Here is a 16174-nt window from a genome sequence, read left to right on the forward strand (position 1 = left end):
AGAAGGAAACAAAGCCAAATAATCCATGACTGGATCATTCTGGAGCTGTAAATGGGGAGCCCACATAAATGGGGAATTATATTTTAATTTAGAAATGTCTTTGGAAGGGAAAGATGTGGAAAAATTTCCATTGTCATGCCTTGCCACATAAGTGAAATAGCAGGCTGCTTGATCCTGGATACATTCCATTTCCCAAATAGCTGTTTTGGCAATTGTATAATGCTGTTTACATTTCCAGGTGATTTTGATGTCCTCTACCCCTGCTCCCCATGGAAAGAACTTATCACAGCATTGGATGCACATAAAGGGAGCAGAGCTCTAGCATCTGATAACCTGGCCAGTTCTGCTGCTTATTGCATTGGCCAGCTCCACAAGCGGCTGACCTTCTGAAAACTGTAGTCAGGCTCAGATGGCATTAGTCACAGTTCTGTCTTTTTATTATGCATATTTCAAATTTAAATCTGAAACAAGATGGTTGTGGATCAAGACCACAGCTATTCACTGTAATGAAATTAAGGCCGTCTTGAAAAATAAGAGCAGATGAAGAGTGAAGTGAAAATAAAAATTCCAGGAGAATGGAAAAAGAATGGAAAACATAAAGAGTTTTTTTTCCAAAGCATTTTATGCAGTGAAAAAGTATAAAATAGGAAGCATGACTGAAATGCACTGATTATTATACAACTATAGCCTGTTTCTCACTGACATGATAAACTTGTGACCCCTTAAATTATGGCTTGGGAGACTGAATATTCCTCTGTACCAAAATGTACCAAAATCCATTCACTTACAGAACCAGATGTCAAGGAGAGAAGTTCCTGGAACTTTCCACAGATTTCAGGGTTCAAAATGACCTGATTTTGTTTCCATCAAGCCATCAGCAACCTACCATTCTTCGGTTTAGGATTTCTAGATCCCCCCCCCCCCGTCCAGTTCATTGCAAATGCTCAGATCATCACCCTTTTCAGTTTCAATCTCTCTCTCTCTTAACCAGGAAACAGGTTCATCATAGACATAATGGTGGGAGCAAAACAACAAGCCTGATCTGATGCAAGATCACATTAACATTTATTTTGCTCTGAGTCATCATTATGTGCAAAGCTGTGTAAAGGTGCACCAATTAAATCACCAAAAATAAAGTAATCCTGTCACAATCATGTGATCCTATTGAGAGAGAGAATAGTGGAGATGATGTCACTTCCGTGTTGCACTAGAAGTGACATCATGGCATTGGTGCAGCACTGATCACATGCCTCCATTTCCCTCAGTATCTCCCCTCCACCACGGCCCAACTGAGTAGCAATAGGCAGAACTGGCAGGGAGAAGGAGAGGCACAGCTGAATGCAATCAAGATTGAATTCACCAAACAGTAATGGAACAGAATGAGGAAAATCCACACATCCCTGATTTCAGCCTAGTCCTCCTTTAGTCAAGGCTGTGTTCTGTGTGTCGGATCTTCCCTTTATGGAAGAAAACAGGCTCGTGGTATAACTCAGACCTGGATTTAGTACCATGGTCCTAACTAGAACTATGTCAATAATTTGTTGTCACATTTTAGCTAGGATGATGGTACTATATCTGTGTCTGAGTTCTGAGAATAATAATCAGTTATTGCTTCACAAATGCAAATATTTCATAGAAAAAAATCATAGAATCATGGAGTTGGAAGGGGCCATACAGGCCATCTAGTCCAACCCCCTGCTCTACGCAGGATCAGCCCAAGGCATCCTAAAGCATCCAAGAAAAGTGTGTATCCAACCTTTGCTTGAAGAGTGCCAGTGAGGGGGAGCTCACCACCTCCTTAGGCAGCCTATTTCTGTTTATTCCTACAGCAAAATCATTTAAAACCTTTGTATAGTTCACTCTATTGTTTCTGGGTTGTTTTTTAAAAAAACAAAATTTCCCAAGGCAAGTTATACATCCAGTTTGCTACACATAAACAAGTCCAGCTTAAATCTCAATAGTGAGCAAAATAAATCACTTCAAAAATTGCAGGTTACACCCAGCCCCCATAAACACTGTTCATGAATTCCTTATCTCCATGAATGATAACAATGTTAATAAAGAAATTTTTGTGTTAGAGGTTGTATCGATAAGTAAAATAATGTAGGGCTTATTGCAGTCATGGCAAGTTTTGAATGTACTGCCCCATTCCCACACTTTTCATATGTCTTAAACCCACATTATCCCTATTGCAAACAAAACATGAACATGGAGGAGCTGATGAAATATTAATTAATTAATTAATTAATTATATTTATAAACCGCCCTCCCCAGAGCCTCAGGGTGGTTTACATAAGAACAGGGAACAATACATAAAACTGTCTATAAAAACAGGTGAATAACCTTATAATAATAATAACTAATAGTTGTAACCATATAACAATGTAACAGTATAAACAATATAACAATACAACAGTGGAACAATACAAACAGGTCCAGAGCATATTGGTGGAATTCTGAGGGGGGGGTGGGGGGAGCAGGGACCCTTCGGTCGCTGTTGATTACAGCTGGTCTCAGCCAAATGCCTGGCGGAAGAGCTCCTTTTTGCAGGCCCTGCGGAACTGTTTAAGCTCCGTCAGGGCCCTGATCTCCTCTGGAGTGCAGCTCTTTATTCCACTGAATCCAATTGCAAAGCTCTCACTGGCATTGATAACTCAAGACTGCATCCAAACCTAAAAATGTATAGATGGTCCAAGCCATGCTTGGTTCAAGCCATGCTTGTGGAGAGGTCCAAAGGGAAAAGTATGTGGGAAATAAAGACTAACAACAGAGACTTCCCTACCCACTACACCAATGAAGAAGAGAATAAATCAGAATAACTGAATGAGAAAATGACTGCATAGCTCATGCATTTGCTGGGTAGAACTTAACGGTTCAATAAAACTGATTTGTGAACATCCCATTCAAATTGTGATTATAACAGCATTCCTTGTACTAGTGAAGTGGTCACTTGTAAAAGGTAAAGGTATCTCCTGTGCAAGCACTGGGTCATGTCTGACCCTTGGGGTGATGCCCTCTAGTGTTTTCATGGCAGACTCAATATGGGGTGGTACTCATTTTACCGACCTCGGAAGGATGGAAGGCTGAGTCAACCTTGAGCCGGCTGCTGGGATTGAACTCCCAGCTTCATGGGCAGAGCTTCAGTCTGCATGTCTGCTGCCTTACCACTCTGCACCACAAGACACTCTTGTGGTCAGTTGTACTGCTCTGCAAATATTACAAAATACATTTTTGATGTGGGAACATCTATTGGTGTACCACCTGGGATGGAAATGGGCATGGATGTGATGTCTGTTGTCCCGGCCCAGGGAGCACACCAGTAGGAACGACAGAGGCAGCAATGGTAGCGGCAATAGTGACACTGCTGGCAGAGCATGCCTTCACTGAATGATGCTGACTGTTCTGTTGTGAGGGACAGCCAGGTGGGCTGAGGCAAGGAAATGGACACAGCATGTGCCAGAGTGAGGCATCAGGTCCGTGAGGAGAACTTGCAGGACAGGCGAGTGAGGCAGCAAAGGACAATGGGTGGGAAGTGGTGTGCAAGGGGAGCCGCAGCATGGAAGCAGTGGAGGGAGGGAAGGAAGAAGGGAGGTCATTGGAAAAAATGGGGGGGGGGGGAGGCAAGAGAAGCAGGTGAGGAGGAAGAAAAGCCCCACCAGATTCATGGGATGTATGAGGCGGAGGGCCATGGCAGAGGTGACGCCAAGGGAACACTGGGGCCACTGCCTCACCTGACGGCCTGGCCACCTGTCAGCCGGGCCCTTTGCCTGCCATTGATTCCTTCAGTCATGTGGTTCTGCTTCACCAACCACCAAAGTTTGCTGCAGTCAGCACTCCTGCGGCACTTCATCCTTCCCGCTTTGCCCCGGCCCAGCTGCTTCCCCAGCTACTGCCCTACCTAGTTCAGAATGACAACATCTGCTGGAAGGAGCTGAAGTAGGTACAGCAGCAGTGGGAACGCAGCAATGGAGGGAGCAGCTGGACCTCAGCGCCTGCCCTTGCGAGCCACTGCCCTTGCGAGCCACCCATTCTTCCTGCAGTCGCAGCCCAGAGTTCCAGTCTCCTCCTGCCTTCATGCCAGGATTAAGGAGCTGGGCCTTGGGGTGGTTGTGGCAGATTATGCGTTCCCACATGATCTGTGACAATCTGATTCTTTTTTTTTTTTGTTTAACATAGGGATCAGACACTGGGTCAGGAAAAGTAACAGATTTGGATTTAAATAACTATAGTGTATAGAAGCCCTGAAATTAGTAGGAAACAGTAATGTAAAAGATACTGTTCAGTATAGGAGTTGGATAATATAATCAAGAGTAATCATCTCATACAATTATGTGCCCTTTCTATGTTTCACTATTCATAAATTACTTGTGTAATATGGTAGCTGCCTCTGCATGGCTGTTTCCTGTGCCCTTTTTGTAACACTGGATGGAAAATGGTCTCATGAGTGGACTGACATCAGCACTGGCCATGCCAACCTGTGAGACCACATATGTGAAATCAGCATTTTTATCAACTTGCCCACTTAGTTCAAACATTATTGGAATGGCATCCAAAGAAGCAATAATACAACCAGAATTGTATCAAATGGTCACCCTTTTTTGAATGTTGGGTCTAAAATACAGCTTTCAAGAATGAGGAAATACTGAAATATTTCCAATAAAATACCCTATTGATTAAATGATTCAACTTTTCACTGTCATTGTTTTCCAGATCTACAGCTGATTTGTTCCATTTTTTAAAATTATTGGGATTAACTGCAATGGGGATCCAAAGTGGCTTCAGTCACTCTCCTGTCTCCATTTCTTTCCTCCCAATAATCCTGCACTGTTTGTTTGTTTATTTATTTTTTATATTTCTATACTGCCCTCCCACCCCTGACAGAATGGAGATTTGATCCTGGGTCTTAAAGATCCTAAATTGACATTCTAACCACTACACCACACCTGGCCATCCCATATCCAGAATCTGTGAATTTAAAAATAAAATATTTTAATCAAGAACAAAAATTGCAGCAGTTCAGGAGAACAACAGCACAGTAGAAGCTTGAAGAACATAAATATTTTTGTCATAAATAATGTCATGGGGGGAGCACACTGCAAGTGATCTGTACCCAATCATATCTGGCTAATGCTCATGATGCTCAGGAAGTTTTGCTCTTACTCTCAATAGACAAAATCCCTTTTAATGCAGTCCATCACAATCCTCAGAAAACTGTGGCATTCTCCAGTACTGCCAAAAATGTTAAGGAAAAGTTCAGCCATAATTTCAGCAAGAATGAATTCTTGGGTTACAACTCACACCCTTATGACTGAAAGTAAAGGTAAAGGTAAAGGTATCCCCTGTGCAAGCACCGAGTCATGTCTGACCCTTGGGGTGACGCCCTCTAGCGTTTTCATGGCAGACTCAATACGGGGTGGTTTGCCAGTGCCTTCCCCAGTCATGACCGTTTACCCCCCAGCAAGCTGGGTACTCATTTGACCGACCTCGGAAGGATGGAAGGCTGAGTCAACCTTGAGCCGGCTGCTGGGATTGAACTCCCAGCCTTATGGGCAAAGCTTTCAGACGGCTGCCTTACCACTCTGCGCCACAAGAGGCTCTTATGACTGAAAGTGGGTTGTGTCAAATTTGTTTAATTATTTATGCATAGTGATGACTGGAAGATAATGAGTTTTGTAGCTAATATGAATGAATTGAAATCAATAAACACTGCAAGAGATATCAATAGGGTCAGCGTTAGGTCATTATCTTATTATCTTTTCCCAGTCTCACAACAAGAGGTACTTTGCATATGTATATGTCAAGTTTAAACCAATTTCCAACTTATTACCTATTGTGTCTCCCAGTCAAGGGACCTTGAGAGACAGTTCCATTCTGAGAAATGAAATATGTAAGTAGAGGAACTAGACTTCACCTTAGGGCTCACAGATCCTCCCTGGCCACCAGTGGGGGAATGGGAGGGTACGGCTGCCAAATCCAGATTGGGAAACTGCTGGAGATTTGGGGGGTGGAGCCTGAGAAGTACAGGAACTTCACCGAGGTACAATGCTACAGAATCCACCCTTCAAAGTTTTAATTTTCTCCAGAAGGAATGATCCCTGTAATCTGGAGATGAGCTATAATTCCAGAGGATTCCTAGGTCCCACCTTGAGATTGGCATCCTTGCATCACCTGAATACTGTATAAGGTAACCGACAAGATATATATATATTTTTAGACTAACACATTTTTAAAAAAATTGAACAACTAATTTTCCTTCTAAGTAACAATTTTCTAAAACACATAAATGACTGCTCATTAACCTGTCAATGTTTATAATGGCTTTCAGAACTGTACTAAGAATTAAAAATAGTTCACTGAGCAGAAATGGACATTTATTTGTCATACTTTGATACGAATGCCTGAATGAGCTACCCTCTACCCCCTATTGTTCCAAAATCAAAACCACTTGTTTATTGTTTGTTACCTCTACCTTGCCAATGAAGAGCGCATTAAAAATAATCTATTCAGTTATCTGAAAATCTGATAGGATTTCTCCATGAAGGAACAGACTGTAGAATAATGATAGTGTTCTGCTGTTTATATTTTGCTTTGTTCTCAAAGTACAATCCAAAGACTGATTGAAAGAGAAAGACAATAAGAGACTATGTAATAAGGGAGAGAGAAGGATTTAAACCCCAAAAGAGTAATGTTATACAGAGATTGTCTAAACATCAGAAAGAGATTAAAGGCAGAGAGTCCATTTAACATTTGAGTGCTGAGTTACCTACAGAAGATGTGAAGCAAAAAGAACATTGTGTAGTGCTCCATGAACTAACTGCATCCCCTTGAAGGCCTGAAGAGTCAGCACTTCAAGGAGAGATAACAGGTACATAGGGAACCACCTGAAGTGTATGTTAGCAATGAGAGAACTTCAAATGAAGATCTCCTCATTTTAGGTGTAACACAAAAGCTGCAGCCAGCACACTAAGGAATTGTTTGTGCTATATTGTTTTCCTGTTAGATAATTACAGGAATTCTGAAATGTGAGATGAAGCCCAAAAGGCCCTGTGCCTTCTTTGTCCTATTTGTCTTTATGAAAAAAGGGAGAAGGTGGGAGTGGATTGTACCTCCAAAGGAGACCAATTCCTCAGCATGTCTGCATTGTGCTGCATGCTTAAACCACCATGGGGTCTCTCTAAGCAGCCAAGAAGGAAAGGGAAGAATTTCGCAAGATTTATTCAACTTTGTTATACGAGATGCTAGCCATGAAGAGCTTTCGTTAAACCTAAAGACTTTTATGAACATAAAATCAAATTAAACAGCACATTAAGGTTTCCAGCTTCTCTGACTGATGTGCACGCGCAAACAACTCTCATTAACGGTAATGGCAATAATGCATGCGCATCAATCGGAGAACAGATCCCTAAGTGCTTTATTGTTTTTCCTGGAGATTTTTCTCTATTGGACTTTAATTAAGCTCCTGCTAGGCTTGCAAGTTTTCATTTTTAAAAAGTTTTTTTTAATATAAAAAAGTGAAAAGTTAAATCAGCCTCCTTGATGTAAGTGTTCTCCCCATTCCCAATTGTCACCACTAAGCAAAAGATCTCTTCGAAGCAATCCTGAAAGTTGTACCGCTGTTTTGAAGTGCTTGTCATCTTGCAATATCTGTGACAATGGATCAGAAGAAAACAACCTGGCCTGCTCTTGTGCCTTTTATAAACAGCTTGATTCAACGAAATCAGCTCAGCAGATCAAGCATTTCAAAGCAAGCATGTTAACATCTGCAATTGTCTGCAGATCAAGCCAATGTTAAACGCACAGCTGCAATGTCTGGCTAAAAAGTTGGCACCCCAAGTTGACAAAAAATTTAAAAAGAAGAGAATTTAGAAGGATCATGTAATGAACACATAGGCATTACATTATTGGTATCCAAAAATAAGTACTGGAATTTGGGGCTGTGGTAATAATATCACACATGGAAATTTCAACTCTCATCCCACCCTTTAAAGACATAAACACATATACTATAAACTCTATAGTATAAATATTAATCTTGCTCAACAGAATTATGTTTGCGGTGCATGAATGATGATCACAACAGACCTAACCGGGATGCAATATGGTATTATTTTTCGCAGTGTACTTTACTCTTCTACAATAGACGATTTAATAGACAAATGTGGAAGAAACAGAAATAAGAAATGAAAGTTAAAAAGGCAGGAGCAGGTACAGCAACATTTGGGATATATTCTCTACAATTTGGGGACATTTTCTTTTAAAAAAACACACATACACATAGGCTATTTAATTAACTGGTACTGTATGTGATGTACTTACTTATTGCCTTCACAAACTGTTCAAAGAAGCAGTATGGGAACAGTGGTTCAGGCAGCTCTCTGAAAAACATCTTGAGTGCTCCGGTGACAACATGGATGTCCTCCCACTGGCTGTCGTCCAAATTCAGCTTCTCTTCTGGGAAAACACGAGGAGAAATGGAACAACTGGTTTTAATGAAACAATTACAAGACACTAATTATTATGTTAATGTTTGCCTACTATCATCAGCAACCGTTAACAGCCTTCTGCACCTAGAGGTTTGGTGCTGTGCACGGGTTTCCCCCTTCCTTCCCCCCCTTTTTTTCTGTACGAAGAGAACATTTTCAATGGAATACCATCTGTAGGAATGCAGCTAACCAAAAAGCAAGAGGCACAAAGAGACGGTAGCATTGACACAGTGTGTCAGATACATTTATTCCCATAATGCATCAGTAGAAAAAAATTTAGCATCGCTGCTCAACATTATTCAAAGCTATTCTGTTCCAAGGCCGAGGGGCTAAGAGTCGTCAGTGATGACCAGCTCAAGGGATGGGCCTAAAGGCCTTGCTGAGCCAACATGAGACATATGCTAACCATGGCAATACAAAATGAGTTATTGCTTTACATGTGTTAGCTGTCCTGTGTACTAGGGAATAATGGGCAACACTTTTATGCTTTTTTTGCCTGAATGTAATGTCAGTGAGGAATTCACTACTCTGTGTGGGGGGTGGAGATATTAATTTTTCCTTACTGCTTCAAAAATATTTTGCTTCTTTTTCAACTCTGAGAGGTAGATTTGCCCAGCAACAATATTAGACAGACCCCTGTTGGCCTACCTAGGCTATGCAAAGCTGCTGAAGATGATAACACACTAAAGACAAATCATAAATGTTTGCAAACCGGATTTGCTCCCCCCACCGCCAAAAAAAAAAAAAAAGCTTGGCTGAGCTGGGAAATTTAAATATAAAAGCAAGAAAAAGGCAAAAAAAAAATCTAATAAAAAGATTGGGTGATTATTACTTTGCTTTTCTTTGAGTAGTTATTAGAAACATCTGGCATTATTATTAGTAGGCTGTGATAAGCGACGGAATCACAGACTTGACAAAACTAAGAAAGTGAAAACGCCTGTCACTTCAGAATGGAATAGAAGTCTAGCAGAATTACTTGTTCAAAAAATAAATAAATAAATAAAATAAAGAGATTTAACTCCCAAATGGATGGTATCACTTCAGAGATATTTTAAACAGAAAACCTGAAGGGAAAACATTTCCCCAATCCAACTGAAGTATTTTTGCCTGTGCCTCATATTTATTTTGCCTGGTCACTGCTTATGCTAACCTTTGCCATCTTGTTTACCCGGAGGATGGAGGGGGGGAATGTAATGAAAGAAATAAACTATAAACTATGATCAAAATTCTTCTAATATGTATTTCTTTTTGAAGAGAACTACCAAGGAGGAATATAGATTTAGGTAGAAAGTAGCCAAGCATAATGGGAAATGGTGACTATAACTTCTTTTTGTGAATTACTGCCTTTCTCTTAGATATATATTGATAATAAAAGGTGGCTGTTCTGAATCAAAAGCATACTTGCATCAGTTCCCCCAACCCTGAAAAAAAAAACGCCTTTTCATCATCATAAAAACAATCCACTCTTGAAATTGAATTAGAAGGTATTTTCTTAGAATACCAAGATCAAATGTGATTGATTGCATTTCAACAATTAGTCTTTTATTTCCCCACACACACCATTAAAATAGACAGTGTTTTAGGAGGCCAGTTTTTACACAGTTATCTGCTCACAATAGCATCAAAAAGAGAGACCTGGTGGGGCTTGCTGTCACTTTAAAGAACTGGGTGGGTTTCACATTGTTGAAATCTGTCAGATATTTTGAAATGTCCCTCTCACTATGGTGCCACACCCCCTGCGTGCCCTTATAATAAAATTGGTTTTACTCCTGATTAAATCATTTTCTCCCTACCCACTACCATGCTTCTCATAATGGACCTGTGTGCTCTACAGCTGGTGTTCTTCCCATGGTACCAATTCTTACTTTATCTTTTAAGCACTTTGCTGCTAAGATCTCATGCAGAGTGCTTATGTTTTGTTAAGAGCTTCATTCTTAGAGAAATAGCTTAACACATGTTCTAAAAATGTTGTACAACTTATTGCTTAAAACACATTTCGAAAATGTATAAGTACTGTAGCGCCGGCAGTAGAAACCCTTAAAAAACAAAACAAAACCCTAGGTTGGAAAGAGGGTCCCCCCTGCATTTTGTTTAAACATCAAGAGTCAAATGATTCTAAGACTTTACCAAGAATTATCTCCCCAGATTTTTGCACCATTCTCAGCTCTTCAAGGAAATGTGTTAGGAACGTTTTATCTTGAAAATATAAGATGTCGTTTTACCTTCAAGCAATAAAGTGTCTTTTAAAAATTGTTATAAGGGAAGTATGCCAAAAAAGGGAGGAGGGGGAAAGAACCACATTTTAAAAAACAGCAACACATCAGCCCATTCAAAGTAACGTTTTAATTTTTGTTTTCAGGCTAGGGCTGCCAGCTCGGAACTGGGAAATACCTGGAGATATTGGGGGTGGAGCTAGGAGTGGGTGGGATTTGGGGTAGGGAGCAACCTCAGTGGAATATAATGCTAAGAAGTCCACCCTCCAGAGCAGTCATTTTCTCCAAGGAAACTTGTGTCTGTCACCTGGAAACAAGCTATAATTCCAGGGGGTTCCCAGATCCCACCCCAGGACTGGCAGCCTTATGAAAATGGTTAGATTGGCTTGTGGCCAAAACAAGAAAGGGTTCCTTCAAGTATAAAATGCTGGGGAAAACTCTAACACCACCCCTCCTTCCTTTGCAATAACATGGAGTATATCATAACTTAGCCAGGTTATAGCATGTGTATCTGCATACACTGCATCTTAGCCACCCATTTTGGGATCCCCAAACTGGTCTCAGTTTGGCCCATTATGCACGGAGTGGAAAGTCTGCATTCGGGGTGGAATGGGTGGTGGCTAAAATCACCAATTATGCACGCTGCAGGCGGCAACCGGGTGCAGAGTCAACGTATGCCGCCAAAAAAGCCACATTAGCGAGATGCGGAAGAAAGTGGAGCTTCCTGGGACCAGGGCGAAACCAGAAGCGACTCCGGAGTATCTGCGTGCATAATCGGATACTCTGGGTTTTGCCGCCGTTGTGTTCCGTCCCGTGCATAATCGGTTTGCTTCGCTTCTTCCTCCTCCTCGTTCTCCATGCCACCGTTTCAGCGGCCGTGCATAATAGGCCTTAGAGACCATAATGTACCTCAAGTTGGTAATAGTGCAATTCCAAGCAGTGCAATTCCTAACTCCATTGAAGTCAATTGGTTTAGAAAAGTGTAACTCTCTTTAGGATTGCACTGTAAATTTTCTAAGTAAACAGTTGTGGTCTGTTGTATTGTGTCTTTCTAGACATTGAGACTATTAGTTCCTCTTCTGGGTTTCTTTTGCCATAGGTTGCTTGTCTCCTTGGCTTCTTTAGAGCCATCTTGGAGAGGAATTATGAATGACCCCATGGTAGCTTTTAAGGAGCAACATGATGGTTTCTTGCTCCTCATCCTGTTTCTTCTTTGGTTGCCTCCTTGCTGGGTGCGTTCCAGCTAGAGATTTTTGGATTTTTCTCCTCCTTGGTGTCAACAACAACAGTGGGCAGTGTTTCAGGAGGCAGAGGAGAACTACTCTAAGCTGTTCCTGAACTGTCTCCTTTCCAAGTGCCTAGATAGCCTGTTGCTGCAATGCTTTGCCCATTCCCTCTAATTTGCCACTTTGCAGCAGGGGAAGGAGGAAAGGTCCTTATTGCCTCATTTGGGCTCTCCACAAAATTCTCTTCATGTCCTTGCATCTTTTGTTTAGCACTTTGTTCCCATCAAGATTCCCACAAGGGCAAATGGCCATTCAGCTTGGTACTACTTTCCCAAACTGAAAAATGTCCTGGATTCTGCTATGTGGGATAAGCTATAAGGATCTATCAGTAGACTATATGCAGGTCATAGTAATGTAACAATTCCTCCTAACAGTCATAGGATAGGGATAAGGGTAGAAGTTGGACGTCAGTATTTTGTGTTCTGTCTCAGGCAGCAAAATATCTTAAACTGTCAGTATAGATTCAAATGGGCAGCTGTGTTGGTCCGAAGTAGCACAATAAAATCAGAGTCCAATAGCGCCTTTAAGACCAACAAAGATTTATTCAGGGCATGAGCTTTCGAGTGCAAGGACTCCTCCTCAGACTATGAACTCCTTAAATGCCAGGGAATATTTGTTGGTCTTAAAGGTGCTACTGGACTCTGATTTCATTGAACTGTCAGGAGTTATTGAGGAACTAACCCTAGGTTAGAATGGATTATCCTATGTGACCAATAGGCTGTCTTGGGGAAAAAGAGCCCACTAAAATTCAATAAAAGAATCATTGCTGAACTATGGCCTTTGTCAATGAATCATATGACCAAAAATAAGCCAAAGAGCAAAAACTACCATATTGCCTCATAACAAAGTCCATCTACTGGCAATCTGTTTATAATAGTATATCTGAAAGCTTGAAAGTTGAAGATGAAAATGTTTAATCCTTGTTATTTTCTTCCACAATATACTGCCTAGAGCAGGCGTAGTCAAACTGCGGCCCTCCAGATGTCCATGGACGACAATTCCCATTCGCTTGCAGGGGCTCATGGGAACTGTAGTCCATGGACATCTGGAGGGCCGCAGTTTGACTACCCCTGGCCTAGAGTATTATCTCAGAACATGAAGGCTTTGTTTAGTTATTAGCTTACAACTCTTAACAGCTGTATGCCAATTTTTTAATTGTTTCTTTAAGGAATTCCAGAGTACCACACCCAGTGCACCTACCCTTCCATTTTACCTTCATAACAAAGACAGTGTGGCATCTAGACAGTGGAGGTTTGAACCTAGGTTTCGCTAGTCCTAGCATCTATGCTTCCACACCACCATAGCAGCCTGTAAATCTCCTACCTCGAGATTTTACAAATATAAATGTCTAAAATATTAACCGGCTTAATGCAGAGAACATAACCAGAGTGCAGGAATAAAGAAGATGCAACTGCACTAAAGGCATTTTCAAAGGAGACGACCCAAGCAAAAGAGCCAAGCCACATATTGTTGGGGAATGTGAATGATAATTGCTCCCCCCCAATATTATAAAGAAACACAATTATTATTTTCCCCTGACTATTCATATCCAGTGGTTCAAAAGTGTGGCTACTGAAAAGAAAACGGATGCAGCTGCTTAATGGCATTTAGCCGTAAATAGAAGTTAATGCAAGGATATTGCCTATGTACACATCTATGCCAGAATACCCCATTTCCATGGTGTTCAGCACTAAATTAGCAAATAACTGTAACGAAAAAAGCACATGCTCTGTGCCTGTTGAAAGGCTTTTTGTTTATCGCAGCTCTCTGAAACTTCAGTTCACTGACCTGAGAGCAAGCTGGAAAAACCCGGTGCTGCTAATTTAAATCGTAATTGGAGTTAGGGGGAAATAAGATTACACTGTGGCCTGCTCATTCTTGGAGTGGCTCCATTGATACTCGTTGAGTCATACCGATCAGAGATGAACTCTGCCGTTGTTTCTGCATGAAGAAGTCCACTAGAGTCGACCAGACCACAAGCGGCTCAGAAGCAGAGCGCCATGAAAACATCAACCGTCATTCAAAAGGATTGCGAGGCGTGCTTAGCCGCCAACTCAAGTTATACTTTGCTAGGCTGCCACTGCTTGGCTATCTATACAGAGATGGAGATGCAGAAATCCAGGAGCATGAATGAAGGAGCTGGGCACTGGTTATCATGCCATCAGAGTCTTATCCACTCTGCCCCTTCTCTGCTCACCATTTGAAGAATGTGACACTGCCAGAAATAGTTGTCCTGCAGTGATTCCAGCACCCTGATTGTATAGATACAAACAGCTGCCCTGGCACTCAGAGTGGCTTGTGCTGACATAGCTACAGCAACATTTCGTGCAAGGCAGCTGGGGCATGTTTGCCCTGCTATGCTGTCAATTGGTTGCAATCCCTTCATAAGAGATTATGGCCATGTATTTTAAGACTAGGATTGCAGCAGCATGTAGCAGTGGATCTAGGATTTGGCTGTGAAAAGGAGTTTAAACTTTTGAGCCCCTCAAGGTTTATTTTGTCCCTTTCTTCATTATACTCACTCCCAACTTGGAGGGGGGGGGTCCCTGTATTTCCACAGGATTGTCTACCTCCTTTGCTTCATTATCTTGGCTCTTCACGCAAAATCCAAGTGTCTTTGAACTTCCTCGCCTTTATGCGTAAACAGAATTCATTTCCCAAGTAGCAACTTCACCCCAACTCTATAAGTAATTTTATGTATGCAGAGCTTCTAACAGTGGGCTGTAGTTTAAAGAAAAGACTATCCTACCAATGGATTAGTTCTTATAAATCTAACCAAGGATAGGAAATTTTATAGGCATGTTTAAGCAATGTCTGATTTGGCTCAAGATCTTCATCCACAGGACAGCTTGGGTCATTCATAAATGGTTTGAGCTTTGCCTCTGCTCTTGCCTCTACTATACACCATCAATCCTTTAAAGTAAAAATACAGAGACATTTAAAATGTTCCTGGGAAAACATCTTAGCTTACCTGTTAATTTTTGACTGAGTTTTTCTTAAAGGTTAACATTAATGGTTTGGACAGCACAATGCCATCAGTGAGTCGTATCCAGTGCAGGTCATACAAATGAAGTTTGCTATAGCGCACGTAAAAGGATGGGGGCAAAATGAGTGATCTGTGCACTGAATATGCTGGGGGTTTTAGTAGGGATTTTATGACATGTAACCCGCCACAAGCCGATTCGGGAGTGGCGGGAAATAAATCTAATCTAATAATAACAACAACAACAACAACAACAACAATAAGGGTGCCTGCCCTTTCCCACTCTCTGACACCGACGTGAAACCTTGAGCCTATCTGCTGCTTGGTGCTTCTCTTGGTCCATGTGCGTAGTATCAGGCAGCACCAGGGACCCTATTTATTTATTTATTTATTTATTTATTTATTTATTTATTTATAATTGGATTTATATACCGCCATTTGCCAAAAGGTCACATGGTGGTTCACAATAAAATATAAAATCAAAGTAAAATCACCTAAAATCCCATAAATACCCCATTATTACAATAAAAAGATGGCAATCTATTCTATAACTCTCCCCACTTTCCCCGCTTGTTCAGAGAGAGGTCGGACGTTAATTCTGTAAGAGAGAGAGGAGAGAAAGACTGGCCGATGGATTAGGGCTCTTGGATGGAACCCGGGCTATGGCATCTATTTGTGTATTGCCTGTCAATATTACTATCAGCACCTGCCCAATGGTCCAATATAGGAGCAGAGGTTTCATTAGTGGATAGAGTATACCACCTTTTTACAATGTTGAGGATTGTTTTTAAGATTATTGGGGATTGCTTTAAGTTATGTTTTAGATGTGACTTATTCTACATTGTTTCTTTCTTTGTGAACTGCCGCAAGTCATCTTGCTGGAAGCAGTGGTATACAAGTCCAATAAACAAACAAACAAACACCTTATTCACAGGTGCATTTTATAACAAAGGGGACGTTGGGAAAAATGTTCCCTGTTCCATACACTCAGTAAGGTGTAATCTTTTTTCATATACATAACCAGTTATATTATTCTTTTTCTCTTTTGTCTCCCCTTTATATCATTATCTTGTTACTTAAAGAAAAATAAAAAAGAGTTAGTAACTGTGGCTACTCAGCCCTGCTTGGCTTGGTCCTCAAACTGAGCATGGAGCACCGAGGATTAGAAAAAGGTACAAGAATCACTTCATGGTTAGGAGAGGATAACTG

General features: G+C 41.1%; 1 protein-coding gene across 15 annotated transcripts in view; it reads right to left on the reverse strand.

The window, feature by feature from the left end:
* Positions 1-16174, reverse strand: part of ARHGAP15 (Rho GTPase activating protein 15) — a 557102-nt gene that overhangs the window by 142758 nt on the left and 398170 nt on the right. For 13 of the 15 annotated variants that reach the window (XR_013228114.1, XR_013228112.1, XR_013228111.1 and 10 more), the window contains one exon: positions 8317-8451. Coding sequence is in view for 6 of the 15 variants with exons in the window: in XM_077320154.1 (XP_077176269.1) it covers positions 8317-8451 (135 nt within the window). In the remaining 9 variants the exon portion in view is untranslated. Of the gene's footprint in view, positions 1-8316; positions 8452-8535; positions 8668-13895; positions 14047-16174 lie in introns of those variants that run through there. The other 2 variants (XR_013228116.1, XM_077320155.1) reach the window with 2 other exon arrangements.

The sequence above is a fragment of the Paroedura picta genome, chromosome 2, assembly GCF_049243985.1.
Source record: "Paroedura picta isolate Pp20150507F chromosome 2, Ppicta_v3.0, whole genome shotgun sequence".
Lineage (NCBI taxonomy): Eukaryota > Metazoa > Chordata > Lepidosauria > Squamata > Gekkonidae > Paroedura > Paroedura picta.